The sequence below is a fragment of the Bubalus kerabau genome, chromosome 1 (assembly GCF_029407905.1).
Source record: "Bubalus kerabau isolate K-KA32 ecotype Philippines breed swamp buffalo chromosome 1, PCC_UOA_SB_1v2, whole genome shotgun sequence".
Classification (NCBI taxonomy): Eukaryota; Metazoa; Chordata; class Mammalia; order Artiodactyla; family Bovidae; genus Bubalus; species Bubalus kerabau.
The window spans coordinates 96,395,475-96,419,836 of record NC_073624.1 but is presented as its reverse complement, the minus strand read 5'-3'; the positions used below and the strand labels follow the sequence as shown (position 1 = coordinate 96,419,836).

Below are 24,362 nucleotides of genomic sequence, written 5' to 3'. Positions count from 1 at the left end.
AAAGCATTGCTGGGCATTTGGACGAGGCTTGAGCAGTGAGAAAGGACAGCTTTGAGACTCACTGTGGAAAGTTCTCAGCCTGAGAGCTGGAGGAAGCTACTGCCACACTCCTGCCCCTGCCCGTGGAAAGGAGGGAGCAGGCCCGCTAGCTCTGGCCTACTTCACCTTCACACGCTCTGCCCGCCTGCCTCCTCCTCCGCCTGGAGAGCACTGAGGGTTTTAAGAGGAGAGGGGCTAATAAAAGGATCAAATAAAATCATAATATTGAACAGAATGAAATATCTTTATTTGCCACCAAAAAAAAAAAAAGTCACAGCAATCCCTCTGGGACAGGGAGTGAGCCGGATGGGGATTGCACATGTACACACACTCACGCACATGGAGATGGGTGATTCCAATCTCATTCCAGGCCAGTCCTCCCCACACCCCCTCAGGGTAGAAAGAAATGCTTGTGAAATTTATTTACAAAAAATTCAGGCCCCAGCATAAGGGAGGCGCCCAATCCCATCTCCCTATTGCCTCTTCCACCCTAATCTTTTTTATTTTTTTCCTTAACAACAACAAAAAAGGAGGTAACAAATGCATAGACTATAGCTATAAATTCATGGAGTGGGGCACGGCTAGGAAAAAGATTAGGAAACCTCAAAGCACCAGTTAAGAAATTTCGAAAGAGGGTTCTACACCTTCAAGGGGAGAACAGCTAGGCTCGGGTGGGGCCTGGGCGTAGACGGAGGTAGGACACGAGTTTGCACACCTAACACCAGGTCAAAGGAAGAGAAATTTCACAGCAAGGCGGGGTCACATTTAGCTGCCCCCTACCAATGGAGCTAGGTGGGGTAGGGATGGGGAGCCGGGGAAGTCTCCCCTCGCAGACCCGGTGTCCTAGCAGATCTTGTCACTTGGGCAAGGGAAGGCTTTTAGTTCAAGGATTGTTCAGTTCAGACGCCCACTACTCTCGCCCCTCCCCCACCCAATTCGAGCAGCAAGACATGGTCGCGAGGTGTGTTTTCTTTTAAATAAAGAATCTTGGCCTCGGCGCCAACGGTGTCCACTCGCCGTGGGTCAGACACTTTCCTTCATCCCCCATTCCAGGCCCTGTCCCTGTCCCACATGGAGTCAGACCAAGGTGAAGGAGGTTGTCCAGAAAGACGTGCGGGAAACGGCAGTGGGGGCCAGCCCTGGCCACAGTCCAGTTTTCCACCCGCGGAAAGTAGGCGAGTTAGAAAATAAAAAATAAAAATAAAATAAAATAATTTCCCCCTTTCCCCCCTCCCCTCAAAAGGGCCCAGTCTGCGGTTACAGCAGAGGATTTCCCGAGAAATACTGCAGCCGGTCTCTGCTTAGTTTTTTTTCTTTCATCCTTCTGTTCTGAAACCAAATTTTCACTTGTCGGTCCGTCAGGTTCAGCATCCGAGACAGCTGCAGCCGCTTCTCTTTGTTGATATACACGTTGAAGAAAAACTCTCGCTCCAGTTCCCGGATCTGGAATTTCGAATAAGGGCAGCGCTTCTTGCGGGTGCGGGGGGCGTCTGGAGGGGAGGGGAGGGGGCAAGTGCGAGGAGAGGGGGAGAGAGACACGTGAGACCCTGGCGACCCCAGCCCCCCGGAGCGCTCGGCGGGCCCCTCTGCCGGCCCCACCGCCGGGCAGCCCTCCCACCAGGCCGGCCGGCTCTCCTCCCGCAGGCGCGGCGCTGGGCCGAGCCGCGACCCCCAGCCTGGGCGGCAAGCGCGTCCCACGTCCCGGGCCACCGCGGGGGCCCGTGCCCCCTCCCCTGCGGCGAGGGCCGTGGCTGTGGCGGGGTCTTCGGGAGATGCGCGCCAGCCGCGGCCAAGTGCGTCCCCAAGGCCCCCCGCCCGCTCAGCCGCGCTCCTCTGCTCTCCGGGTGGCTCTGAAAAACCACCCCTATTCCCCACCCCCAGAAAAGTGGGGGGACCGCGGAGAACAGGCGCAAAGAAGTGCGATCCGGCGAGAGTCACTGGGATGCGGGGAGGAAGCAAGAGAGCAGGCACCAGAGACACCCGAGAGCCGCTTCCGGGGGCCCTGGCGCCCCGGGACGCCCGGCGGGCCGCTCCTTCCCCGAGGCCGGGCCAGGCCGGCGCAGAGGCCGTGGGCCGCAGGGAAACGCCAAGCCCCAGGCCTGGAGCAGAGGGGAGCCCTGAGACCGCCTCGCCCCCACCCCCTGTCGCCGCTGACCCTCGGGTCGCTCCGAGCCCTGCTCAGGGACCCGCCAACACAGAGTTTGAACATTTCAAAAAATAGTTTTTTCAAAGAAGCAGAGCGGCCCTGGCTGGACTCCCCGGGCTCCGGCTCTGCTCCAATGCCTCTCTCCTCCACCACTCCCCCTCTCGGAGTTTCTCCCTGTCTTTCCCTTGCCCTCCCCTTTCTCCCCCTCCACCCCTCCCCTCCCTCCCACCCCCAACCCCGGCCGCCGGGCTCCCCATCCTTCCTTAAATGCTCCTCTAAGTTCACGATCAAAGTTAATATTGCCCGCGATGGTGGCGCTTTTAAAAATTTCACAGACCGAAGGAGATAACGGAGAGGGGGGTTCACCCGGCTTTTCCAAAGAGCCCTTTTCCCTCCCTCCCCACCCCTTCTCCATCGTAAAAAGTCGAGTCGTTGGGAGAGAGGGCTTTGTAGGTTATAATAAAATCCTTTGAATGCTTATAAAACTCCACATAAAATTGGACTGACCCAAAACAAGAGGCCGTCCCCGCTCCCCTCGCCTCCCCCCTACCCTCGCTCGCCCTCCCTCCCTAGCTCCCTCCCTCCTGCCCGCCTGTTTCCCGGCCGCTGCTACCTACTGGGGGCGGCTCCCTTGGCCGGCTCCTTGGCCGCCGAGTGGGCTGAACCGGACGAGCTGGGATTCGTGTTCTCCTCTTCGGCCTCGGCCTCGGCCCCCGCCTCAGCCCGGGACGCCAGTCCCGAGGCCGGGGGCGCCTCAGGCTCCCCTTTGGCCTCACCCTTGCCCGGGCAGGGGGGCTCGGCGGGCGGGTCGCTGCCGCCGCAGTAGGCGTTGTCGAAGAAGCGGTCAAAGGCTTGGGGCAGGACACTGTTCTTGTTGACTGAGGAGTAGAAGCCGGCGGGGGCGGCGTGCGGGGCGCTGGGGTGGTGGTGGCCGCCGTAGGAGCCTTCGTTTTTCATGAGGATCTCGGTGACGGTGGAAGGAGGCAGGCACTCCCGGTGCATGAGCTCGTCGGCCGCCGCATAGCAGGAGGAGTAGCTGTTCCGGGGGTGCCACTTGCCGGAGGGCTCCAGGCCGTAGGAGACCTCTCGGACCGGGGGCACTTGGGCCGGGTAGGGATAGGAGATCTGACGAGAGGGGGCCTGGGGCAGGAAGGAGGAGACCGTGGAGAACTCGGGCACGTAGTAAGTGCAACTGGGCAGATAGAGGTTGGAGGCGCAGCTCCCTCGCTCGCCGAAATCGGCGCCCCTCTCCTTGCGCGACGGCGAGCAGAAGTTGCCCAGGTTGACCGAGTTAAACATCGTTCTCTTCTGCCGGCTCCAGATGGAGGTTTTGGACCAGGTCTAGCGAGGGGGGAAAATTTGGGAAGGCGAGATGACGCGTTATCCGTCTTAGTCTCTCTCCCCGAGCACGTGATCCAAAGTAGATATTGTCATATATCAGTTCGGAGCACTTCGCAGTCGTAGGAGGGGTTCTCTCTTAGGTAAGATGGGGACGTTCAGGCGATTGGTTTGCAAACACCGCAGAAACATTATGAAAATCAATTGCAGATTTGTATTCGTTTTGCTCTTGACACTCCCCTCCTCTCCATTCCACAGAGCGAGCAAAGGAGGAGAGAGAGAGAGGGTTGGGGTGGGGTGGGCAGTGGGATGGGCGGGGGCGGTGGCTAGGAGGGGGTAATTGTATTTTTTTCTAGCTGCTGCTCTTTTTTTTTTTTCCCCAGGATTGGGAGAAGGAGGAGGGTTCTCACATATGGGGGGTCTTGCCTTCTCCCTGTGATCAGCCCAAGACAGAGGTGGGGATGAGGACCTCTTTCTCCGCTGCCTGATTCCTCCAGAGACATGAATCTTTCCCCCCAGCTCTCAGGGACTTTTACCCCACCAACCCGAAGAGAGTCAGTGCCTGTTTACAAGAGTTTGAAGAAGTCGATTCTTTTCCTAGCCCTGGCTGGGTATCCAGGCTCGTTTTCCCCTTTGGAGGGACTCCCTGGAAGGGTATCTGAAGTTTCCCAAAGGTGAGGCGGCCCAGCAACCAGCCAGTGTCCCAACTTTGTCTGGCTTGCTGTGCTGCCAGCGGCTAGGGACTCAGATTGGTCATAAACAGTGGTAAGCAGTGAGCCAGCCGCCCAGCCGGTGCCTGGCGAAGTCTGGGAAAAACCTTCTCTAATGTTGTGTTAAATATTTAGTATGAGAGAGTGGCCCTGGGTGAATATTTCATGCCTGCCTTTATTGTCAATCAATGCGCAGAAAGCTGCATCCACAGTGGCTTTTTAAATTTCAACCCCCAAGAAAAAGGTTGCAATGAGAGTCCTACGTCTTCTCTGTTGGGGACCCTTTGGATTGGGTGCTCAGTGTCAGCTTCTGCGCAGTAAAGAAGCCCAGTGTTGGGTCTAGGTAGGATATGATGGGGGATCTGGGTTTGGGGGTGATATCCTTGAATGATTTGGGTGGACAGTATAGATCTCTGGGACAGACCAGCAGGGCAGTGGAAGGGAATTGAGGACCCTGGCAGGCTGCCCAGGGCCAGGGGCCACTCCCTAGTGGAAACCCCCAGCCCCATTTACCCCCTCCCAAGGGGTTGCAGCCAGACCTTGGTGGGTGCCTCTTTCCTGTTTCTCAGCCCTGCCCTGCCCTCCTCCACATCTGCCAGCCTCCTAGATGGCTGTGACCCAAGGGGTGGACTCAGTGGTTCTGCCCTTCCTTGCCTGCCTCCCTTCCCTCTGGGCACCACAGGACACATCTGGATAGTTGAAAATCGGTTTATTGATGGGTTCTGGACTGGGTACCAGAGCAACCGCCCATGAGCAGAAACCAACCGTGCATCTAAAGAGGAGCCAGCAGAGTATGATCTATTCTGTTCTGTGGGTCCGAGGGTTGGAGGAGGGAGGAGCTGAAGCCCCCAAGGACTTAGTCCATGCACTCTTAGGAAAAGCCAGAAATGGCCCAAACTTTCTTTTAACCCCTAACTCATGGTTAAACTTGGTTTCCACTTAAAAAATATTATTTGTATTTGATTTTTCTTGATGAGTTACAGAGGCCCCCAATACCAGAGAGGGAAGGTACCAAAAAAAAAAAAGATACCTTGACTCCAAATACAACACCTCCAAAGTCATTCTTTCCCAACGCTTCTGCCTCTTCAAATCTACTTTAGTGCAACACCTGGGTTGGGACAGCCTTGACCATGGGTCCTGTTCTTGGGGTGGCTCTGGCATACCCAAGGGTAGGCCTCTGGGCTCCCTTTACCCATTCTTGGCTGGGCACTGCTTCCCGAGCCCTCCTTTAGTTCTGGCCAGATCTTAACTAAGGGCAAAGGGGAGCTAGACTGGAGTTTTGCTAAAGAGTAAGCTGCAAGAAAAAAAAAATCTGTTGCTTTTCCTCTTTCCTCTACCCCTTTTTATAGGGTGAACTGGGGCCAGCGTTTTTAATTATAATGATGGGGAACTATGGGCTATGGCTTTTATGGGGTTCGTGCTCTCCTCATTAAACTCGAATTTATTGGAGGCAAAATGCTCCCCAAACAGTGATAGGAACTGGCAAGAAGGAGGTGAGAGGTACCCCTATCCCTTGCAGAGGTGTGGATGACGGCTCAGAGTCAGCCCGGGCTTTCCCCACTTCCCCCCAGGGCTGTGCTTCCTCCCCCAACCTGGCCTCCAGGGCGCTGTGGGGCCCAAGCCCCCAAGGCACCGCAGGGGCCGACAGTGGGGAGGGGGTGCACTTCCTGTGAGGAGACAGCTGTGGGCCTGAGCACTTGAATTTGACCACCAAAGTTTATTCCAGGGCCACCATAAAAGTGAGCCAGGCGGCTGCAAGGAGCTGCTGGCGGCTCGATTTCCTTGAAACAAAAAGAAAGGCAAGAAAGAATGTCAAAGGAGTCGATGTTCAGGAAACTGTGAGGTCTTCCAACAGAGGCTTCTGAATATTAATATTCGTCTCCCTAAAAGTAAGGCACAAAGTTCAAAAAAATGTTTTTTCTAGTTTTGGTCTGACTTTTAATTTTTCAACAGCTTAGAAAAAGTCCCAACAACAGGAGGTTGCTACTGGGGTCAAGGGGAGAAGGCCGTGGTGCCTGAAGTCAGGAAGATATTGGTGAGCAAAAGTGCCCAAGGCATGGGCGAGCGGCCTCCCTGCCCAGTCCTAAGTCCAGGCCACCCTGAAGCATAGGCTAGCCACCTGCCCTGGCCTGCATCCCTGGGCATCAGTGCTTTCCCTGAAGTGAGACCCCAGATCACTTCCCAAGAGCCTTGGGCAGCCTCACTCCTCAGAGTGGAGGTGGCTGGCTTTCCCCTCATCTCATGGGTGCCTGTAGCCTCTCCTACTGGAGACCCAGATTTCACCTGAAATCCTCCTCAGCGGGGCCATCCTGCCAGCCCCACTGAGGCTCTGGTTGGCCTCAGTCAGCACTGTCTGCCTGCATGGCGGCTAGCAGACGGCTGCGGTCTGGGTAGCTGCCTCGGTACTCTGGCCAGGGCTGCGACAGATACTAGCACCCTTCCCTTCCACACGCAGACACCAGAAGCGGCTTCAGAAGGGCAGTATCTTCGGATCCCAGCGCAGCACCCCCCACCCAGTACTGGGCCCCCTTGCAGCTTGTCCACCTCCTGCTGAGGCTCAGGAGAGTGTGGATTGTGGTCGGGAAAGGGGCCCACTCCCACAGATCAAGAACTGGGAGGAAACCTCAGGTTGGAGCAAGGGGGCCCTTAGAGCTCTCAAGTCTGTAAGATCAGTCTCTGTAGAGTCAATAAAAAGATAAGCAATCAGCACAGGGACTCCCTCCGCGGGTCTGAGGCTGCCGGGCAGGCAACGGTTGCATCCTTTTGGGCACAGCTCTCTCCGTTAGAGCAATGCCACTGATTTTAATAATCCTTTTAGTGTGCTTGGGGATTTTCAGGCCAGCAGTTTATCCTGCATCCCTGGACACCTCACACCTCCAGCCAGGGAACTAGAAAGGAAAGGGACTGCCAGTTCCCAATCCTCATCTCTCCTCAACCCAAGCCCAAGGTCCTAACTCAGGTCACCTAAGAGGACATGCTGCTCCGAGGTTCCTGTGGCCTCTGGAGAGGATGAGGGGAGGAAAAAGGGCAGCCCCTCAGCCCCCGCAGCCCCACCCTCTTTCCTCCGCGGAGGGATTGTCCTGGGAGGCTAGCAACGCGACCCCATTTCTCCCCATAAAAGTCCCATTTTACGAGCCAGTTTCACTGGCCCCCTCACCAAATGCTCTAAAATGAAGGAAATGTCTTAAAAGCAGTCTGGAAACGGAGTCACAACCACTGGACCTTGGTCTCCAAATTCAGCTGCAGCAGCACACACACACAAAATGCCTTTTCTAAGCAGGATTGCCCTGCCCGGCCACCCGCCACCAGGATCTCCGACCTCGCGGCGGAGCGGAGGCCGGGTTGGCAGAAGCCGCCATTCCCTCGCTTTAGCGCCTACTTAGGCTCGGACCCAGTCCGCGCAGATCAAAGTGAGCTCGCGGCATTTTTATGAGATCAACTTCAGTGGCTCTTTACTTGTAATCAGACGCCTGGGTAGAAAATGCAAAAGGGGACAGCCCATCAATCCAAAAAGGAAAGGGAGAGAGAGAGAGAAGGCGTGGGGTGAAAAAATTCAGGTGACACGTAGCAAGAAGATTTGGGTCACCCACAAAAAAGACCCTTTGCCTGCAGCAAGAATGGTTTGAGGGTCTGTCCCAGCCTCCAGGCCCTGCCATTTCTGCCTGATTTCAGGAGCCAGGAAGCCTGACTTGCCTGTGTTCTGAAGCCTGATCCAAAAGCTTCCACACTGTGGACCTGCCATGGGGGCCGAGTGCGGCCGCTTGCATTCCCTTGACCGGGCCTGGAAGTCGCCTTCTGCTCTAGATTCAAAGTATGTCCCATTTTGCTGCTCCCCTTTCAGCGGTCTCCGTGGTTCTTCTGTCACTACAGCCAGAAGTTGAGTTACAGGAAGATTCGCCAGAGATTTATCGCCTGGCCCCAAACTTGGAGAGCCTTGTTGTCATAAACAGCCATCTATTGTCTAGACTTTTATCTCCGGGTATGGATCATGCATTATTGAAGCTCAGGAGACTCAGGGCTGACTATGTGGGGTGTGTGTGCAGCCCCCCTGCCCAGTAGGGGCTCCTGGTGGGTAGGTTTAGCAGGGGACGCAAATGTGCATGTGCCTTGGGAGCTGGGCAGGTTCACCTGAGTGTCCCAGGGGGGGAGCTGGAAATAGGGAAGGACTGCCTGTGCCTGGGAACATTCTGGTACATGTACTTGTGTGTTGGGTGAGAATTTGTCACGGTATGCTTTGTTTCTGGGGCATTTTAAGTGTTCCTGTCTGGGATTTTGCGGGTTTTATTAACCTGCATCCGCTTGGCCTGTTTATGTCTCTTCGAAGCAGATCATCTGGTGTTTTTCAATTTGGGGCCCATTGTGTGTGTGTGTGTGTGTGTGTGTGTTTAGCTTCTCCGAGAAAAAGGGTTTGGGTGATACCTTTCCAGTTCTTTTCCCTCAGATTCCTGCACCCACCCGAAATCACACCTCAACCTCTGCCTTCACCACAGCATCTGGCCCTGCTCCACTCACTGCCAGTCCCTTGTCTCCCCAGTGGCTACCAATTTTCTGTGGCAGGCACAAAATACATTTTTGCAGGATAAGGTCTGGCTATCTCTGTCTTTCCCACATTAGGGAAAAGTCCCAGCTCCTAATAAACTCCCTCCCTTCCTAGGGCTCCCTTTCCCCAGGCTGAGAGAAACCTCAGAAAGGGCTTCCCCAGTCCATTCGGTCCTTTAAAAGTACTCTCCACAGAACTCTAGAGAGTGCCAGAGAGGGCCTGCCGCTCCTTCCCTGGGGCTTCCTGGCTTCAAATGTCCTTACCCTGGCCACCCCCTCAGCCCCCAGAGCCCAGGCAGTAGGAGGTTTGCCCAGATTAAATGTCCATAGGAGAGACACTTATCACCTTAGAGCTGAGGGTCAGAGGCTGTTTTTGAAAGCCAGGCTCCTTTAACACCAGCAGAAATAATCAAATCCTCCCCCTTTGTTTTTCATTATCAGAACACAGGGTGGGAGGGCTGCCGGAGGCGGAGGCCTGGGAGCTCCCTGACCACCCTCACTGCTCCTGGCTGCTCCCACCTGGACCCCAGGCCCCACTTCAGGTTCCAGAGAGCCCTTAGGTGCCCTCAACCAGGTAGGTCAAGTGGGAGGGGGCTGATCCCAGGCGCTGATTTTTCAGTTAAGAAGGGTGTAGGTGACAACCAGAAGGGATTTGTGGGGCATCAGGTTTAACCAGAAGGCCGCCATCAGGGCGTCCCTCCCTTGGCTATTAGAATTCCCATGTAATAAGCAATGATTAGGCCTAAAAAGGGCAAGGTGGACGCAGAGCAGGCAAAAACAGAAGTCCTAGATAGAGGTGAGTCCTTCACAGAAACCTCCACGCCATATTCTCTCTCTGTCCCCCGCCACCCTCTCCTAGTGCTATTCTGGTACCCTGGAGGGACCGGGCCAAGGATTCCACTTCAGGCTCCTCTCTCTGGCCGCCTTTCTCCCCTGAGCCCGCCCGCTGCCCGCTGCCCGCTGCCTGGGCCGCCGCGGCGGCTCCGGAACTCGCTTTCCCTCCGGCCCGCCGGCTGCGGCGCCACCTCACTCCGTCTGTCTCTGCCTGACTCCTTCCATCCCTGCCTTCACACCCCGCCGCCCCCACCTCTCAGACCAACAGACATCGAATGCCCTTGTCTCTCCGTACCCAAGGCCTAGGCTCAGCCTGCTCAGCGCTCGCGGATCGCCGCCGCGCCACCAGGTCCTTGCGCTTCGCTCCCCGTCCCTCGCTGCAGCCTCCTTCTTTGCTAGTTGCTGGGTTCAACCGCTTCTCTCTCTCACTTTCCCGTTTCTCCCCAACCCCTTTCCGCCTCTGGATGTGAGAAATAAATAAATCCAAGTCCCCTGCTTCATCAGCCCTCCCCACTCTTGCTGCCTCACTTCCCCACCTCCTTACCGAGTGTACCGCCTTGTTTTCGAAGGAAATCTGAATAGTCAGACATCTAAGCTGTAAATGAACTTTTTTTCTTTGTGACGGCTAATTTTCTCTCCAGTTCTTACGTCCCATTCCGCTTCGCGGTAGAATGAAAGGGATTTAGAAATCTGCAGTATTTGGAAGAGGGAGTGGAGAGACGGAGCCCAGAGTTACAGACGGTGGCGAGAGATACGGAAGACGGAGAGATACCGAGAGAAAAAGAGGCACTGGGGTGGGGAGAGGGAGGGAGGGAGGGACGGAGGGAGGGGGAGGGGGCCCCAGCTGGCGGGAGCGGAGCCAGAGAGAAAAGGAGAGAAAAGTTTCCCGGAGTCATCATTAGTTGACTTCTGTCCACTGCTTCCCCCAGCCGGCCGAGCTCACCCCCAATAAAGGAAGGAGGGGGGTCTTTATTTTTTTTTAAGGCCCCTAAGACTCCAGTGTTTACAAGACCAGAAATGCCACGGCCACGTCCTGGCAGAAAGAAAGGCTGAAATGGAGGACCGACGCCTTCCTTATAAGGTACGATGCTAACTTGACCTTCACTTTGTCATGGCGCCCCCCGCCCACCCAGACCTCTGCAGGCAGCCAGGCAGCGCCCAGGCGACCCTGGCCGCTGCCTCCCTGCTTCCTTTCTTTCTCTGTCAAATGTCTCTCCTTTTCTCCCCCCCCCCCCACTTCCTCCTTCCCCCTCCTCTCCCTTTCTTCTCCTTTTCCTGCCCTTTCTTTTTTACTTTCTTCCTTCTTTTTTCCCCCTGCTGTTCTTCTTTCTCCCTGCCCCACCCCCCTTTCCTTTGACTCATTCTCTTGATTCTTGCCTCTGGTTTCATGGCTTCCCTTGATTCTCTTTCCTGGCCTCTCTGATGCAATCTCATTCTCTCTTCTTTCCTGATCTTTTGAATCTCAGAAACAGGAAATAATATTTTCAATACTCTCCCATCCCCACCCCAACTGACCTACATGGCCCTCGCCTGGCTTCTGCCCCCATCCAGGTATCCCTGAGGAAGAGGGACCAGGAAAGAAGGCGAGTTTGGGATCAAAGGGGCTTCATTCTGGGCCCAGTGCCCACTTGAAGATGGCAATGAACTTGGAAGACTGTCTTCCTTTCACTGGCCTCACCTGCCAGGTCTGTGACCCTAGGGGTCTTGAACTGAGGGTGAAGCTCTTGTTTGGGGGGGGTGTTATAGGGACAGCAGAGACCACTGCTCTTGAGACTTAGGGAAATGTTTAAGGAGTAAATTGCTGTTTACCTTTCTCTGAGCTTTCAGCCTGTAAAATCCTAGATATTTCACTTAAGGCATTTGGGGAGGGAATTTAGAGAAATAGGGATTTGGATATTCTCACACACACAAAAATAGAAAAGAGATAGATTATTCAGGCCTTTCTGCTTTGCTTCTTGTTGCCTCCCAGGCTCCAACAAAGCCTCCAACATTAACTCTAATCATATCTTGTGTGGCTATAAAATAAATGATATTATGGACACCCCTATAATTATCTATTATTCGCTTACTTGTGATAATTACAATACTGGATGAGGCAGGTTTATGCAGACAAAGTAAAGCCAAGGAAATATGCTGAAAAATGAAAGGGAGACTCTGTCCATTCTTGAGTATGTTTCAGAATCTGTAAGCTTGCCAAGGACCTCCGTGGTTTAGGAGTAGCCGTCTTGTAGGGGTTGGGTCATATTGGGAGACCCTACCACCTCCTTTTCCCCTTACACCCCCCTCTCCTCCTCCTCTGCACAGACACCAGAGAGGATCAGACCATCAAAAGGAAATGCTTTCTCTCTCCCCCTACAATTATCCGGATAATTGCATGAATCCTTCCTTGAATACTGCTGGGTAGTCAGGTTGAGATTTCAGCAGGAAGTGCAAGGGACGGAATTCCAAATGGGGGAAGCTGAGAGAGCCTGCGTTCTTACATTCCTAGACTTTATAGTTCTGTCTAGTGTTACATTGTTTCTTCAGGCAAAGATCTTTGTTTGCCTTCAGTCATATTTCTCCCTTCCCCCTCCCTTTCTCTCTCTCTCTCTCCACCCCCCCTCTTTTGGTCCCTTTAAAGTATATTCAGATCGCTCTCTGATCTTAATAGATGACTATAAAACTAACATTAATTCCCCCCTGCCTACTAATATCAGTATCTCTCTGTTCAGTATCCACATTGGTGAGAAGAAAGAGAATTAAGTGCTGCAACCCAAACCAGCAATTACATCCTTTTGGGGGGAGGGGAATGTTTTGTTGCTGTTTTTGTTTGTTTGTTTGTTTTGTTTTGTTTTCCTTTGGGCTTATCTAGGGGTGTTTACTCTGCTGAGAGATAAGCAGGGGTATCTGTATTATTATTTTTACAAGCTCATTGGGGCCTGAGCCAGTATCAACTTGGTAGAAAAAGCAAGCTTGAAGCCAGAGAGCGATCCTAAAGAGGGAAGAGAGCGCCAGACGGAGATGAAAAAGGACTACGCAGAGAAATTCGGGGAAAGGAGAAAGCGGCAGGTTCCTGAACAAACGTGGTGGAGGGCAAGACAGGCACTCATGGACAGAGGTTTATGTATCTTTATTTTTTTCTAATTTTTAAAAACTTGAGGCTTGATTTTAAAAAGGGAAAACTCAAGAAGGGGGGAGGGGAGAGGGACTTATTCGAGTCACAGCGTTTCAACTCTAGAAGGGAAAAGCACTGGATACACCGGATCTTCGGTGATCTCGGTCTCGGATCACCTCCTCGATCCTCGGTCCTACATCGCTCTGGCTCCTACATCGCTCTGGCTCCGACCTGCTGCTGCCCCACAGACCCTTGGGCTGGGCCCTCGAAGTGCCCCTCACGGCCACCAGGGCTTCCTTGCTCTTCTTATCATCTCCATCTTTATGACGAGGCTTGTTAACAAGACCTGCGAGCTGGCCACGTACATCTATCTCCGCGGCTCAGGCAGGCTCAGCCAAGCAGTGGAGGGTGTGGGGAGTGGTGAGGCACTAATCAATTGATTCCTTTGGACAGTAAAATATGGCCGCATGTACAGGAACCCATTGACTCAAAAACAGTATCTGCTGGGTGTGAGTGTATTGTCTGTCAAAGAATTTTTCCATAGGCATGTGTCAGATAGTCCCGGATTTTTAGCTACTAAAGAAGGACCCAAGTGGACCTAATTTTTAGGGGATCAAATCAGAATTTGCTCAGCCCCCTAAAATGCTTTAAGTTATCACTGCCTCTGGAAAAGCATTGGGAGTAGGTTTTGTTGAGAAAAACTTGGCTTATGGGATAAAATTTCCCAGTTGCTTGGATAGACCTAGCCAAGATTGAGGTTGGAAACTGGAGTCCAGGAGCTGGGCAGGCCAGAGTCCTCTTCCTGGTTGGCCGGGCAGAGTGGGGCTGCTATGGAATTAGAGAGGACCATAGAAGACAAGGTCTGGTCTTTACTTCATACTGCTTCCTAGACTTGAATTTTGAAAGTAAATTTTAAAAAAGTTAAACAATTCTCACCCTTCAAGGAGCCCTTGTATGCCCAGCACACACTCAGAACCTGCTTGTTACACACTTCTCCTGGCTGCTGCACTTCCCTAACTGGCAACCCAGAGTAACTGGATATTTAAAGTAGGTCCAGAAGAACAAATGCTAAGATAGAAGGGGTAAAGTAATTAGACAATGCTAATTCCATGCAGGCATGACTGTGCAGTTAGACCCTGCTGCAAACAGGACTTAGGGCTCAAAATATAGACCCTGACCTCAAACAAGAGAGGCAACAGTTAGAGACAGGAGACCACCGATATAAATAATCCATATAGATATAGAGGGGGGGGGTTTGAAAAGACAGAAATAATAGAAAGTATGAAAGGATAGAAAAGAGCTTCTGCTGATGGGGAATGTCATTGCTAATGCTCGGGCTTCCTCCTGATACTGTTTTTAATGTGGCAGAGAAATGTGTACTATAAATACAATACTATGTGAACCCAAAGTATGTACTTCATTGTATTTGGTACACATACAACATGTATGCAAATGTAATTCACAGAATATATTTTTCATGTACTGAGTTGGTATGCATTTTGTGTATATATAATAACATGATATATTTTCCATGAAGCTTTAAAATGTGGATATATTAATAATAAGACATAATACTATTAATATCTAATATTATAATTATTATCTGGATGCATTGTCCATGTACTGATTTTATATGGCTTTTAGAGTGTATATACTCATGTATCTAAATAGGTGCAGGACTGTACTGTCCCTGTGCAAGTGTACTGTTTATACATGTAAATGAATTTTTATATATGATGGATATACATGCTATATGTAATCTTTTTTCAGGAGGTTGCTTTCCCATACAATAAATGAGTGCCTACGTTTGTATATTTTCTAGAGAAATATATTTTCCATTGCCAGAATGTACATGTAATATAGATCTCTGTGCATTTTAGACTGTTTCAATATGTTGGTTATATGGGCAGTATGTCCAGGCGTACATTTTGTGGAACATCTTTTCCCTGCTCCGAATGTGGACTATCTTTCACAGGGAGCTTTTCTAGCAAGAACTGCCAGTGAGTTCCATCCGCACAGACCGGTCCTTGAAGTTCTCCACTCCAGATCATGAAAATTGATAAACCAAAGGCTTGTCTCGGAGTATCCACGAAGCGACTCACGCTCAGAGAGGAGAAGTCACCCCCAGGCAACAGGCTGGGTCGCACTGCCTACAGGTTCTCTGTGTTTGATCTCTTCCAAGCCTCGGGTGCCAGGCTCCTGCGGGGAGGCACAGGCTTTATTTAGGAGCCTGAGGCAGATCCGCCGGCGGTGAGGAGCCCGGCAGGAGGGCCGGCCGCCTCTGTGCGGACGCCGCGTGCCCAGCAGAGGGAGGACATTTGGGAGAAAGGCCTGGTTCCCGCAGCCTGGCAGCTTCTGGGACTCAGGCTGCTCTTTGGGTCACCCACAAACCCACGGAGCGTGTCCCCGGGCTGGGGCTCGGGGCTGATCAGCTGGGTGGGTCCGGGTCTTGGCGGTCTCCGCGGGTCCGGCCAGCAGGGGTCATCCCGTCATTCGCGGGGGCCGGCGGCCCTCGGGCGGCGACTGGCGCTGTTGGTTGGGCTGGCAGCTACATGGGGCGGCGGGGCCGGGGCTGGGAGGCGCGCCGTATTTCCTCTCCTTGGGATCTCGGGCGCCCAGGATCCAAGGTCGGGTCAGGCGCTCGGGGAACTGGACCGAGGTCCCGGAGCCCTGTCCGCCGGGCCGGGGCACGGAGCGCTCCGGACGCGGGGCGGGGAGCGAGCGGCCAGGCACCCTTGTCGGCCACCAGCGGCCGGCGGGTCTTTGTCTCGGGGATTGGAGCGGCGATCGCTAGCTCGGCGCCGGGCTGCGGTGGTACGGGGTGTTCGGTGGCGGCGGGCCCGGGACGCACACTTCCCCGCGGAAAATCGGCAGCTCCTTCTTGACGGAGGCAGACACCGTAGGGCGGCCGGTCGGGCCAAACACTCGGCGTATACGCGGCGGTGGGGTCCTCGGCCTGCAGCCCACCTCGCGCTTAATTACGCTGGAACCTTCGGCGCCTCCGTGTCCCCGCCGCGCAGAGAGGGCTGGGGGCTCCGGTATGCGTTTCCCACACGGGTCGGGGGCCTACAATCCTCTCCTACTTTCCGGGTAATGGCGGGGAGGATGGGCGGAAGCTCTGGCTGGTCCGGAACCCAAGGTCCCGGGGGTTTGTTTTGTTCGAAGATGGGGCCGGCGGTCCCGGCTTGGCTCTGGGTCTGTGCCATCGATCGCGCTGGGTTTCCGGCTGCATTAGCATCCGCAGAACCAGGGCTGCCGGGCCCATCTTCCGTCAGTTCAATAGTGGCTTAAAATACTCTAGCTGCGTCTACGCAGCGCAGGGTGTAGAACTGGGTGATAATCAGGGCCAAATACACAACTTATTTGAATGGTATAAGCTTACACATACACAACAGTGAAATTATTTTTACCTGAGTTATCCAGATAACTCTCCCCTTTTCCTGTCCCTCAAGACCCAATTACAGACACAGGATGCTTTGTCTTAAATCAGTGGAGTAAATTGTAGTTTGAGGGCTTAAACCAGACAAACAATTGCAAAATAGATGCAGTCTTTGCCCAGATACAAAGCTCAACTGCACCCTGGGTTATTTAGGTTGTGGCTCCAACCATGACCTTCTGTTTGTCCAGGAGAGCCAAGGACTTGTTATTTAGCCATTGGGAAGAGGTTATAGTGTTTTTTTCTTCCCTGACAGCTTCCCCAGTTATTGAGTCTCGGGGCCTGCATAGACAACACCCAACAAGGAACCTTTTCTCTCAGATCTGCACTGTCTCTGGGAATAAATCAAGGGAATAAGTTGAAGGTCAGTTATTCCTGACCTTCCTTCTTTCCTATTTAGCCAGAAATGCTTTCTCTGTTAATTTCCTGTATAGATGAGGGTAGTCTCTTTGGGATTTAGGACCCTCTCCCCCAGCCTTTATTTAGACCTAAGGGCAGCAATCCAGTCCCTCCCCCCACCCACCTCAAGGCTTCCAGAAGCTATCCAGCCCCCACCCTCCCCTGAACTCTGTGAGCCCTTTATATGAGTACCCCCAAAGTTTGGGATCTCCTTCCTGCCTGAACCCCTCAGATGCACACTCAGCAGGGGATTGGGGCAAAGGGAGGATGGGATTTGGTCTGAATTTGATACTTTTTCTAGTTGCAGGAGTAAGAAAAGGAGGAGAGAAAGAGAAAGAAAGATTTCAGGGCAGGAGGCCTGGCTCAGGAGGCTGAACTCTATGGGGGCTCCTGCCATTCTGGAGCAGGCCCAGGAGGGTGGAGGGGTAATGTGAAGACTCGTGACTGGAGCCTGGCTGTAAGAAAGGGAAACGGGGACCAGAGGCTCATGGGTGGTGGAGGCAGAGGGAGGGTGTCCCATCATCCGTAAGGAAGGAATGAGATGGAGGTGCAGAGGATCATGGGCCCAGCTGGGACTAGACTCTGGCCCAGACCCGAGCCCCTCTCTAGCATGACCTGAAGGGGACCACGGCTGACAGGGATGGAGCCTATATCACCGGCTTCAAGCAGTCTTTAGTACCCTGTCCGGTCATCTGACAGTGCACCAGATGTGCTCTCACAGTGAATCCACAGAGCTAGAAGTGTGGACCCACCAGCCCCTGCCCTATACCCCACGGCACTCTCGCCATCCCATCTCCTACCCTGGCTTCACTTCTTGGAGTTCCTGCAGCTCAGACTTTGTTTCTGTGGTTCCACAGGTAGTGTCAGCCTCCCCCAGGCTGTCCACATGATTTGTACAACCCTGTGACTCCTCAGATATCCCTCTCCTCCCCACTCATCTACCATCCCTCAATTTTCTTTCTGCTAGTAATTGCTTGGGACTGGAGATGGCAGCTCATCAACAGATCTTGGTTGATCGTATATTTTTGTTGCCCATGCAAGCGGCTCTTCATTATTGTAGGTTTATTATTTTTATTATTCATCTGAGCTGGAGAAAATAAAGTGGGTGAACAGCTAGGAGGTTGGGGATCCCATTCTTTCTGGGCAGAGGAGACCATGTGTAGGGAGCCAGTTTAAATTTTTTTCTCTCAAAAAATCACATCATCATACCATCATGTTTTAATTATTATTAATATGATGAAGCAACTCTGTACAAGGACAATATAAAGGGAAAACGTGCTAGAGACAGACATCCGCATAGGAGGGCACACTACAGAGAGCTGGGGAAGGAGGGAGAAAGGGCATATACCCACAAGGGTCACTCTAGGTATCAGCAACAGACACAGACGAGGACACAGAGTAACAGACGCTCACAAAAGTCAAGTTTAAAGCAACAGGAAGAGAATATTGCATATCTTTGTTCCCCCACCCCTGTTGGAGCGTTCTGGTATCTCTTCTCTATTAAGCTGTAAGAGTCAGGCTGGAGTGGTGGAGCTCAAACCCAGCACCCCAGAGCCCAAGAGGTCACAGGAGGGGCTCAATGAAGGGGTAGATGGGTGACCTGGCAAAAAGGGGAGTGCCTCACACCCAGGTCCAGCCCACAGGGGAGTGCGAAGACAGCTGGAAGCCTAGTGATTTTTTGCAAATTTGTACATAGGTTACTGTTGGTGGGGAAATGTGTCAGGTGCCCAGTGGGGGATGGGGTATGTGATTGTACAGGCTACTCTGCAGGGCTGAATTTGGGGTTATGAGTCTGCCCGCTTGCAAATACAGTCAGGAGAATGGTGGAGGCCCAGTGGTGTACTGGGCAGCTGTGCCTGTTTGTCCATGCCTCTGTACAATCTTGTGCAGGGCCTTGAAGCTGGTGGGAGAGTGGGGGGCCCTGTGGATTGGCTTTCCAGGATGTGGAAGGAGAGACTCTCCCCAGGTGGGAAGAACTCCAAGCAAGCAGCCCAGTTTCACACCATTCAGGCTGGGTTTAACTCCCATCATTTCCCCCCATCCCACCCCGCTTCTCATTCTCTGCCTCCTGGCAAGGCTGGGTCAGCAGATGGGAGGTTGAGGGACTCTCACCAAGAGGAATAAAAATGAGTGCAAGAAGGCAGGCCAGCTCCCTCACTGCTTCTCTTTCCGAAGCCAGCCTGGCATCTACCCAGATGGGGGTGGGCCGCGGTGGAAGGGGGCTATGAATAAAAGGCTCTCGGCGGGTGAAGCCACTCTCTGGCCTACAGTGGGTTTTGGGGATGTGCCCTTCCCTCTCCTCTGGTCCTCCTAACCCACGGCTTCTCGGCCTGGGGGCGGAGGCACCGGATCTTCAGACAAAAGGCGGACGTTGGGGAGAGGGTGGAGTGAGGGGTGGGTAAGAGAGAAAGGAGTTGGGTGGGGGGCTGCAGCGCCCACCTCCTTCATTGTCACCAGCCTGGGAAACCCGGGCTGAGCGGGGGGCCTCTGCGGCCGGTAGCCCCTTTTAGGGGCGGATTCTCCTCCCGCCTCGTAAATTATCCTGGTCCAGCCTCCGGCCGTGACCATGAACGCCAGCGGGAAGAGAGGATCTGCTGTGGCTGCCAGAAACTCTCTCGGCCAATCAGTGCTGTGCTTCGCAGCTCCTTCTTTTACAGCCTCCCGGGTTTCCCAAAGAGCCAGGTGGGGGTCCCTGGGGTGGCTACTGAACCTGAGACTGCGTCTGCTCAGCTCTCAGTTCCCCTCTTGCAGCTTCCGGTCCGCAGCCGCCTGGACGGCAGAGAGAGTGGATGGCAGCACACCTGTCAGCGAATGGGTGCAGGGGCCCCGGTGCAGGGGGCTGAGGACCAGGAGCACGGTTGGTGCGTTCGGGTAGCCTGCTCTAAAGGGGACCTAAGGCTGATGATCGCCCCGTCCAACAGCCGGCTCGGCAAAATGCTCATGCCTTCTCATGCCTTTGCCTGCTCCGCATCCAGGCCTGGAGGACCCAAGCCCTAGCGGACTTGGGCACTGCTGACCATTCTGTTCTCTCAAACCATACTTCCTCCTACGTTTCCCCACTTCCTCCTGCCCTCTCAGAGCCACCCTGACCCCATCCCCAATCTCTGCTGATACTCCACTCTCGCTCCCTCCTCTTGGCCAGTCCTAACCCAACAACTGCAAGCTCTGAGAGCACTGGTCCCACTGTCCCCACCCTGGCCTACTCCTGCAGGCAGACTGACCAAAGACTATGGAAGGAAAATGATGGGAGGGGATGTCTTAGTCACCTTGCCTCCAGATCCTCAGCCGGAGGCCCAAAGCCCCAGTCCCCGGGGTCAAACTAGCCCCTCCCCAGGGCCTCAGCCTTCCCTTCCCCTACCCCCTACCTGCAGCTGTGGGCTTCTTCTCTCCCTGGCTGGGTTCTTCCCTTGTCTCTGGGACTTGGCAGGGTCTGCTGGGGGTGTGTGGGAGGGAACCATGAACAAAAGAGACAAGAGGATGTCCAGGGAGGACCTGCAAGAGACGCCTGACGTTCTAAGCGGGGACTGTGTCCCAGGCAGCACCCCCTGTTGCTGTCCGCCAGAGACAGGCTCAGTCTGGGGCTGGCACCCATGTCTTGGCCCCCTAAAAGAAGGAGAGAGCTTGCTCCCTCAACAGAAGTCTTTTCTTTTTCATTCTGCGGTTCTGAAACCAGATCTTGACCTGCTGGTCACTAAGATTCAAGCGGTCTGAGAGTTCCCTCCGGCGCTGCCGTGTGATGAACTCGTTCACCAGAAACTCGCCCTCCAGCTCCGCCAGCTGCAACTTTGAATAGGGCTTGCGCTTCTTCCGTGAGCGGCTGTGGATCGGGTACCAGGGTGCTCCTGGGTGGAGACGAACCAGCAGGGTTGACCAGAAGACCAAGAGATGACAAGCCCCGTACCCTTGGTCCTTCCCAAGCCCCTTTCACCTTGGCCTAACAACCCACACCAGGCTCTTCCTCTCCTATTTTGCAAAGATTCCCATCCCCATCAAGTCCTCAGCCTTCATCAATCTCTTCTTCCCCTTTCACTCTTTTCTCCTGGCCTCCCCAACCCTACTTCTCAGTGCCGCATCCCAGAACCTTCTAGATTCTTATCCTCTCACTTCTCCTCAAACCTCTTTTTCTCCAGGATATCTTGGCCCCTTCCTCTCACATCCTCCAGAATGGAGTCCCTGATCAGTTAGAACAGACATGAGCTAGTGACAAGAGTAAACCATATCCACTTGCCTTTCTTAAAAAAAAAAAAAGTAGGGAATGAGGCCCTGTGGAAAGGTGGAGAGAGAGACCCTGGGCAGGCAGGGATCATGCTCTGGGTCCCCAGCCCCCAGGCTTGGAAAAGTCTGTCAGAATCCCCTGTCTCCGGAGCTCCCTGCCCCCTCGGCTGCAAGCCAAGCAAAAAGGGAATCTCTCTAGTTCTTTTATGGGGATATTTACATGTTTATAGGCCTCCCCCTCAACTCTTTTTTTTTTTTAAGAAGCGCTTCCTCACCACACAGTCTGTCACCCTAGGCGGCCCTAGCTCAGTCCTACACTGCCCGCCCGAGTGAGACGTCCCGTCCGGAGTGGGCCGAGGTCCTTACCGCTGGCCGCGAGCCCGCCGCCGGGGTTTAAAGGCGATACCAAGCTTCCGGGGTCGCCCGCGCCGGTGCCCTTGTTGCCTTCGTTGAGCAGGGACGAACTGGAGTCGGATTCCAGCGACTGGCACGAGGGCGGGTCGTGCGGGGGTCCCGCGCCGCCGTCGCCACCGCCGCCGCCTGCCGCGTAGTCGTACTTGAAACCGAGCGCTGGCGGCCCCGACGGCTCCAGCGGCAGCAGCGCTGCCCCGGGCCCGACTCCTGGGCCGGGATCGCGCCCGCGCTCCTCACGCTTCAGGCCCCCGCCGCCCTCGGCGCACGGCTCGCGGTAGTAACCCTTGCTGTCCTCCACGCGCGCCAGCTCGCACGTGCGGCCAAAAGGAGGGTTGAGAGACACCGGGCTGCCGAGGTAGGGCTGCGGGTAGCCATTGCACGGCTCCGCCGACGGCCAGGGCAGCGAGCACACGTTGTCGCGGCGCGGGTAGGACAGCGAAGGCAGCCCGGGCAGCTGCGCCCCGGACGCGCGGAAGTTGGGAAAGTAGAAGGTGTCTCCCGTGTGGATGTTCACCAGCGGCCCCACAAACCCGGGATTCAGGAGATTATGCTCGCCCATTTCCGCGGGGCCCGACCGGCAGCTTCTACTTTATTGCTATCTGACATTAAACATAGTTAAACCTGCACCGGCCACCCATTGGCCGTCCGGCTCACGTGGGCGCCGCCGCCAGGGGGATGGGTGGGGACAGAGAATCCCCCCACCCTGCACCAACTCCAACTTCCCCCTTCCCCAGTAGAGGGGGGTGAGAGTGAACGAATCGCGGGGTCAGATTTATTCGCTGGCTTCTGGTTTTTAAAAAAATCATATAAAACCTAACGCAGAGATCGAGGTAATCGCCTGACACGGGGCAAGAGGAAAAGAGCCACACCAAAAATACCCTCACATACACGCTTCTGCACCCTGAACAAGACCCCCCCCCCCCACCATGTATTATCTTCTGGCCAGCAGCTGGCCAGAGCACAGCCCGTCCCTCTTTAATTAGCTCCTTTATTAACTAAAACCGTTGGAATTTACAATATATCCCCAATAAATTACTATTAGATATTGTGTCATATAAAGTTTACTGGCTGTTTAAGGAGACGGATGAGCCCTTTGGCTCGGGGTTTATTTACAGTAGAGGCGAAGTGGGGGTAAAGACAGGTTTTCCTGCAGCTGTCTCTTGCAGCCCTGTCGCTGCCAGCTTCTTTTCCCTGGCTCTTTCTCCTCAGGAATTTGGGGAGACACGTGGGGTCCCCTCCCCCAGGAGGCGCTCAGGGAGGATTACTAATGCCAGGTCTTCCCCACTCTCCACCTGGGAGCCACCCAGCCTCACATCTTCATTCACTGTTAAGAGGAAGAATAACAGAAGAGAGATGGAGGAAGAGGAATAAGGACGCTCCCAGCTCAATGAGGACTTCCCCATCTGCTCTTGAAAACCCGGGGGGCTGAACTACTCTGCCCCATAACTTCTGTGGGTCAGAGGGGCTTCTGGGGGGGGGGGGCTGTCCTCTTGGAGTCTTTGCAGCAAGAGACTCTGGGCTCCCAGCAGGGCTTGGCTGGCCGGAGAGGCCCCTGATTCCCACTGTGGAGGAAACACTCACACCCAGAACGAGCCCAGCCTACTGCTGGGACCACAGATAACAGTGCCCAGTCCAGTAGGTGTGCTGGGAGTGAGGGAAGGAACACCAGAGAATTATCTTCTTGGGATTTAAAATTATATGTATGGTGCTAACCCCAACAGCTCTTTTTGCAGAAGGCTGAGAACCTAATGCAGACCATTGGCAAAATTAATGGACATCTGGAAGCTACGATCTAACTTCAACCAAGTCCAAAAACACACGGTCAAGCAGATTAAAATGAAAAGGGAAACAAACCTTCCCTTCGAAACAAGGTGTATTCTATTGGGGTCTAGTAGACAGAATACTCGGATTTCTATGCTATTATTTTGGGTTCTTTTGAGCCAAAGCTCAAAGCACTGCTTTAAGTAATACCAGGTGGGATCAATAGTCCAGCAAAAGTCTAAATATGAGAATACACCAGATTTAGAGAAAACTAGAGAGATGACAGAATATGGGAGAAAGAAACCCACGTGGGTGAAAATTAAATATCTGAGAAGGAGCAGAAGCCACAAAAGCAGACCTAAGCAGAAGATTCTCATCTCCCTCTTTTTCTCTCTTCTGCAGGACACGGCAGAGAGAATGCAGATTCTTTGAATTCCAGAGCTTCTCCAGCAATTTCATATCCCAAACCATAGCTGCTCACTCCGACAGAAATGTGTCCGCGCGGGCGTCTCCCTGCCGGGCACAGCTCGCAGCTCTTAGCTCGGTACCCTCCGCTCTCACCCCGCTTCCTTTTCCCCGCCCTGGCCAGCTGGGCGGCCTGGCCAGGTCCCTTCTGCCCCCAGGAGCCCACCCCACGCTGGGCCCACTTGCCGGAACCGAGGTCAAGCGGTGGGATGTCAGCCCCGCGCAGTCACCTCCAGTCAGAACCGCGACAGTCGGGGAAGCGAGGAGCGAGCAGAATTGAACTGGCCTTTTTGTGCCTAGTTGATTAAGGGGCTGTGCGACTGCACAGAGGAGCATCCCTCAGCTGCGAATTCCACATCACAGCATCTCCAATATCTTTTTTATGCCCTCTTTTTCAAGATGCATTAATAAGCGTTACTGAATATTTAATTAAATTTATTTGGGGGTTATTTTGGGTCATAAAGATAAACAGGGTGTGACTTTAATATTGTTGCTGTTTCAATCAGAATATTGCCCCGGCGGCGAGGTCTCCAGGCCTCCAGGCCTCCAGACCTCGCGCTCAGCCGCTATTGTTGGTGTAGGGGACGCCGATCTGAGCTTTGCGGGATAATCACTAGTCCTTGATGGGGTGGAGGCTTCTCCCCATTCTCTTTTCCCTTCCCAGATGACTCCAGTCTCTTAGAAGGGGGGTGGGGGTGCAAGGAGAAAGGTCTTAGGCTCTCCCCACCCCTCCCTAGCTGGAAAATCTCAAGCCCGGAGCTCTGCTCTCTGTCCTCCGGGCCAGGCAGCTGAGCACGCAGAGCGGCGGCCACAGGGCGGCAGATGAAACGCCGCGGAAATGAGGATGGAATGAGGACTTCCTTCTTCCAGACATGCAGTTTCTCCCAGTCCGATTTGGTCCCATCAAAAAAAAAAAAAAAGGCCACCATTTCCCCCAGGTTTCGGACCCTGGACTTGCACACACACAAACCC

At 53.9% G+C, this 24,362-nt stretch overlaps 2 protein-coding genes and 1 long non-coding RNA gene across 3 annotated transcripts; 1 reads left to right on the top strand and 2 right to left on the bottom strand.

Annotated features, from left to right (window-relative positions):
* Positions 1–200: 200 nt before the first annotated feature.
* Positions 201–3,484, bottom strand: HOXC11 (homeobox C11). The gene is made up of 2 exons (XM_055584646.1): positions 2,803–3,484; positions 201–1,529 (listed from the first exon to the last, which is right to left on the bottom strand). Exons 1-2 carry the CDS (start codon positions 3,482–3,484, stop codon positions 1,297–1,299), a joined length of 915 nt encoding a protein of 304 aa, XP_055440621.1. The 3' UTR covers positions 201–1,296.
* Positions 3,485–14,573: 11,089 nt separating this feature from the next.
* On the top strand, positions 14,574–23,883 carry LOC129641748 (uncharacterized). Its single transcript, XR_008709412.1, has 3 exons — positions 14,574–14,856; positions 22,898–23,035; positions 23,328–23,883. It is a non-coding gene; the product is annotated as an uncharacterized LOC129641748 (long non-coding RNA).
* On the bottom strand, positions 20,139–21,723 carry HOXC12 (homeobox C12). The gene is made up of 2 exons (XM_055566383.1): positions 21,117–21,723; positions 20,139–20,377 (listed from the first exon to the last, which is right to left on the bottom strand). Exons 1-2 carry the CDS (start codon positions 21,721–21,723, stop codon positions 20,139–20,141), a joined length of 846 nt encoding a protein of 281 aa, XP_055422358.1.
* Positions 23,884–24,362: the final 479 nt, after the last annotated feature.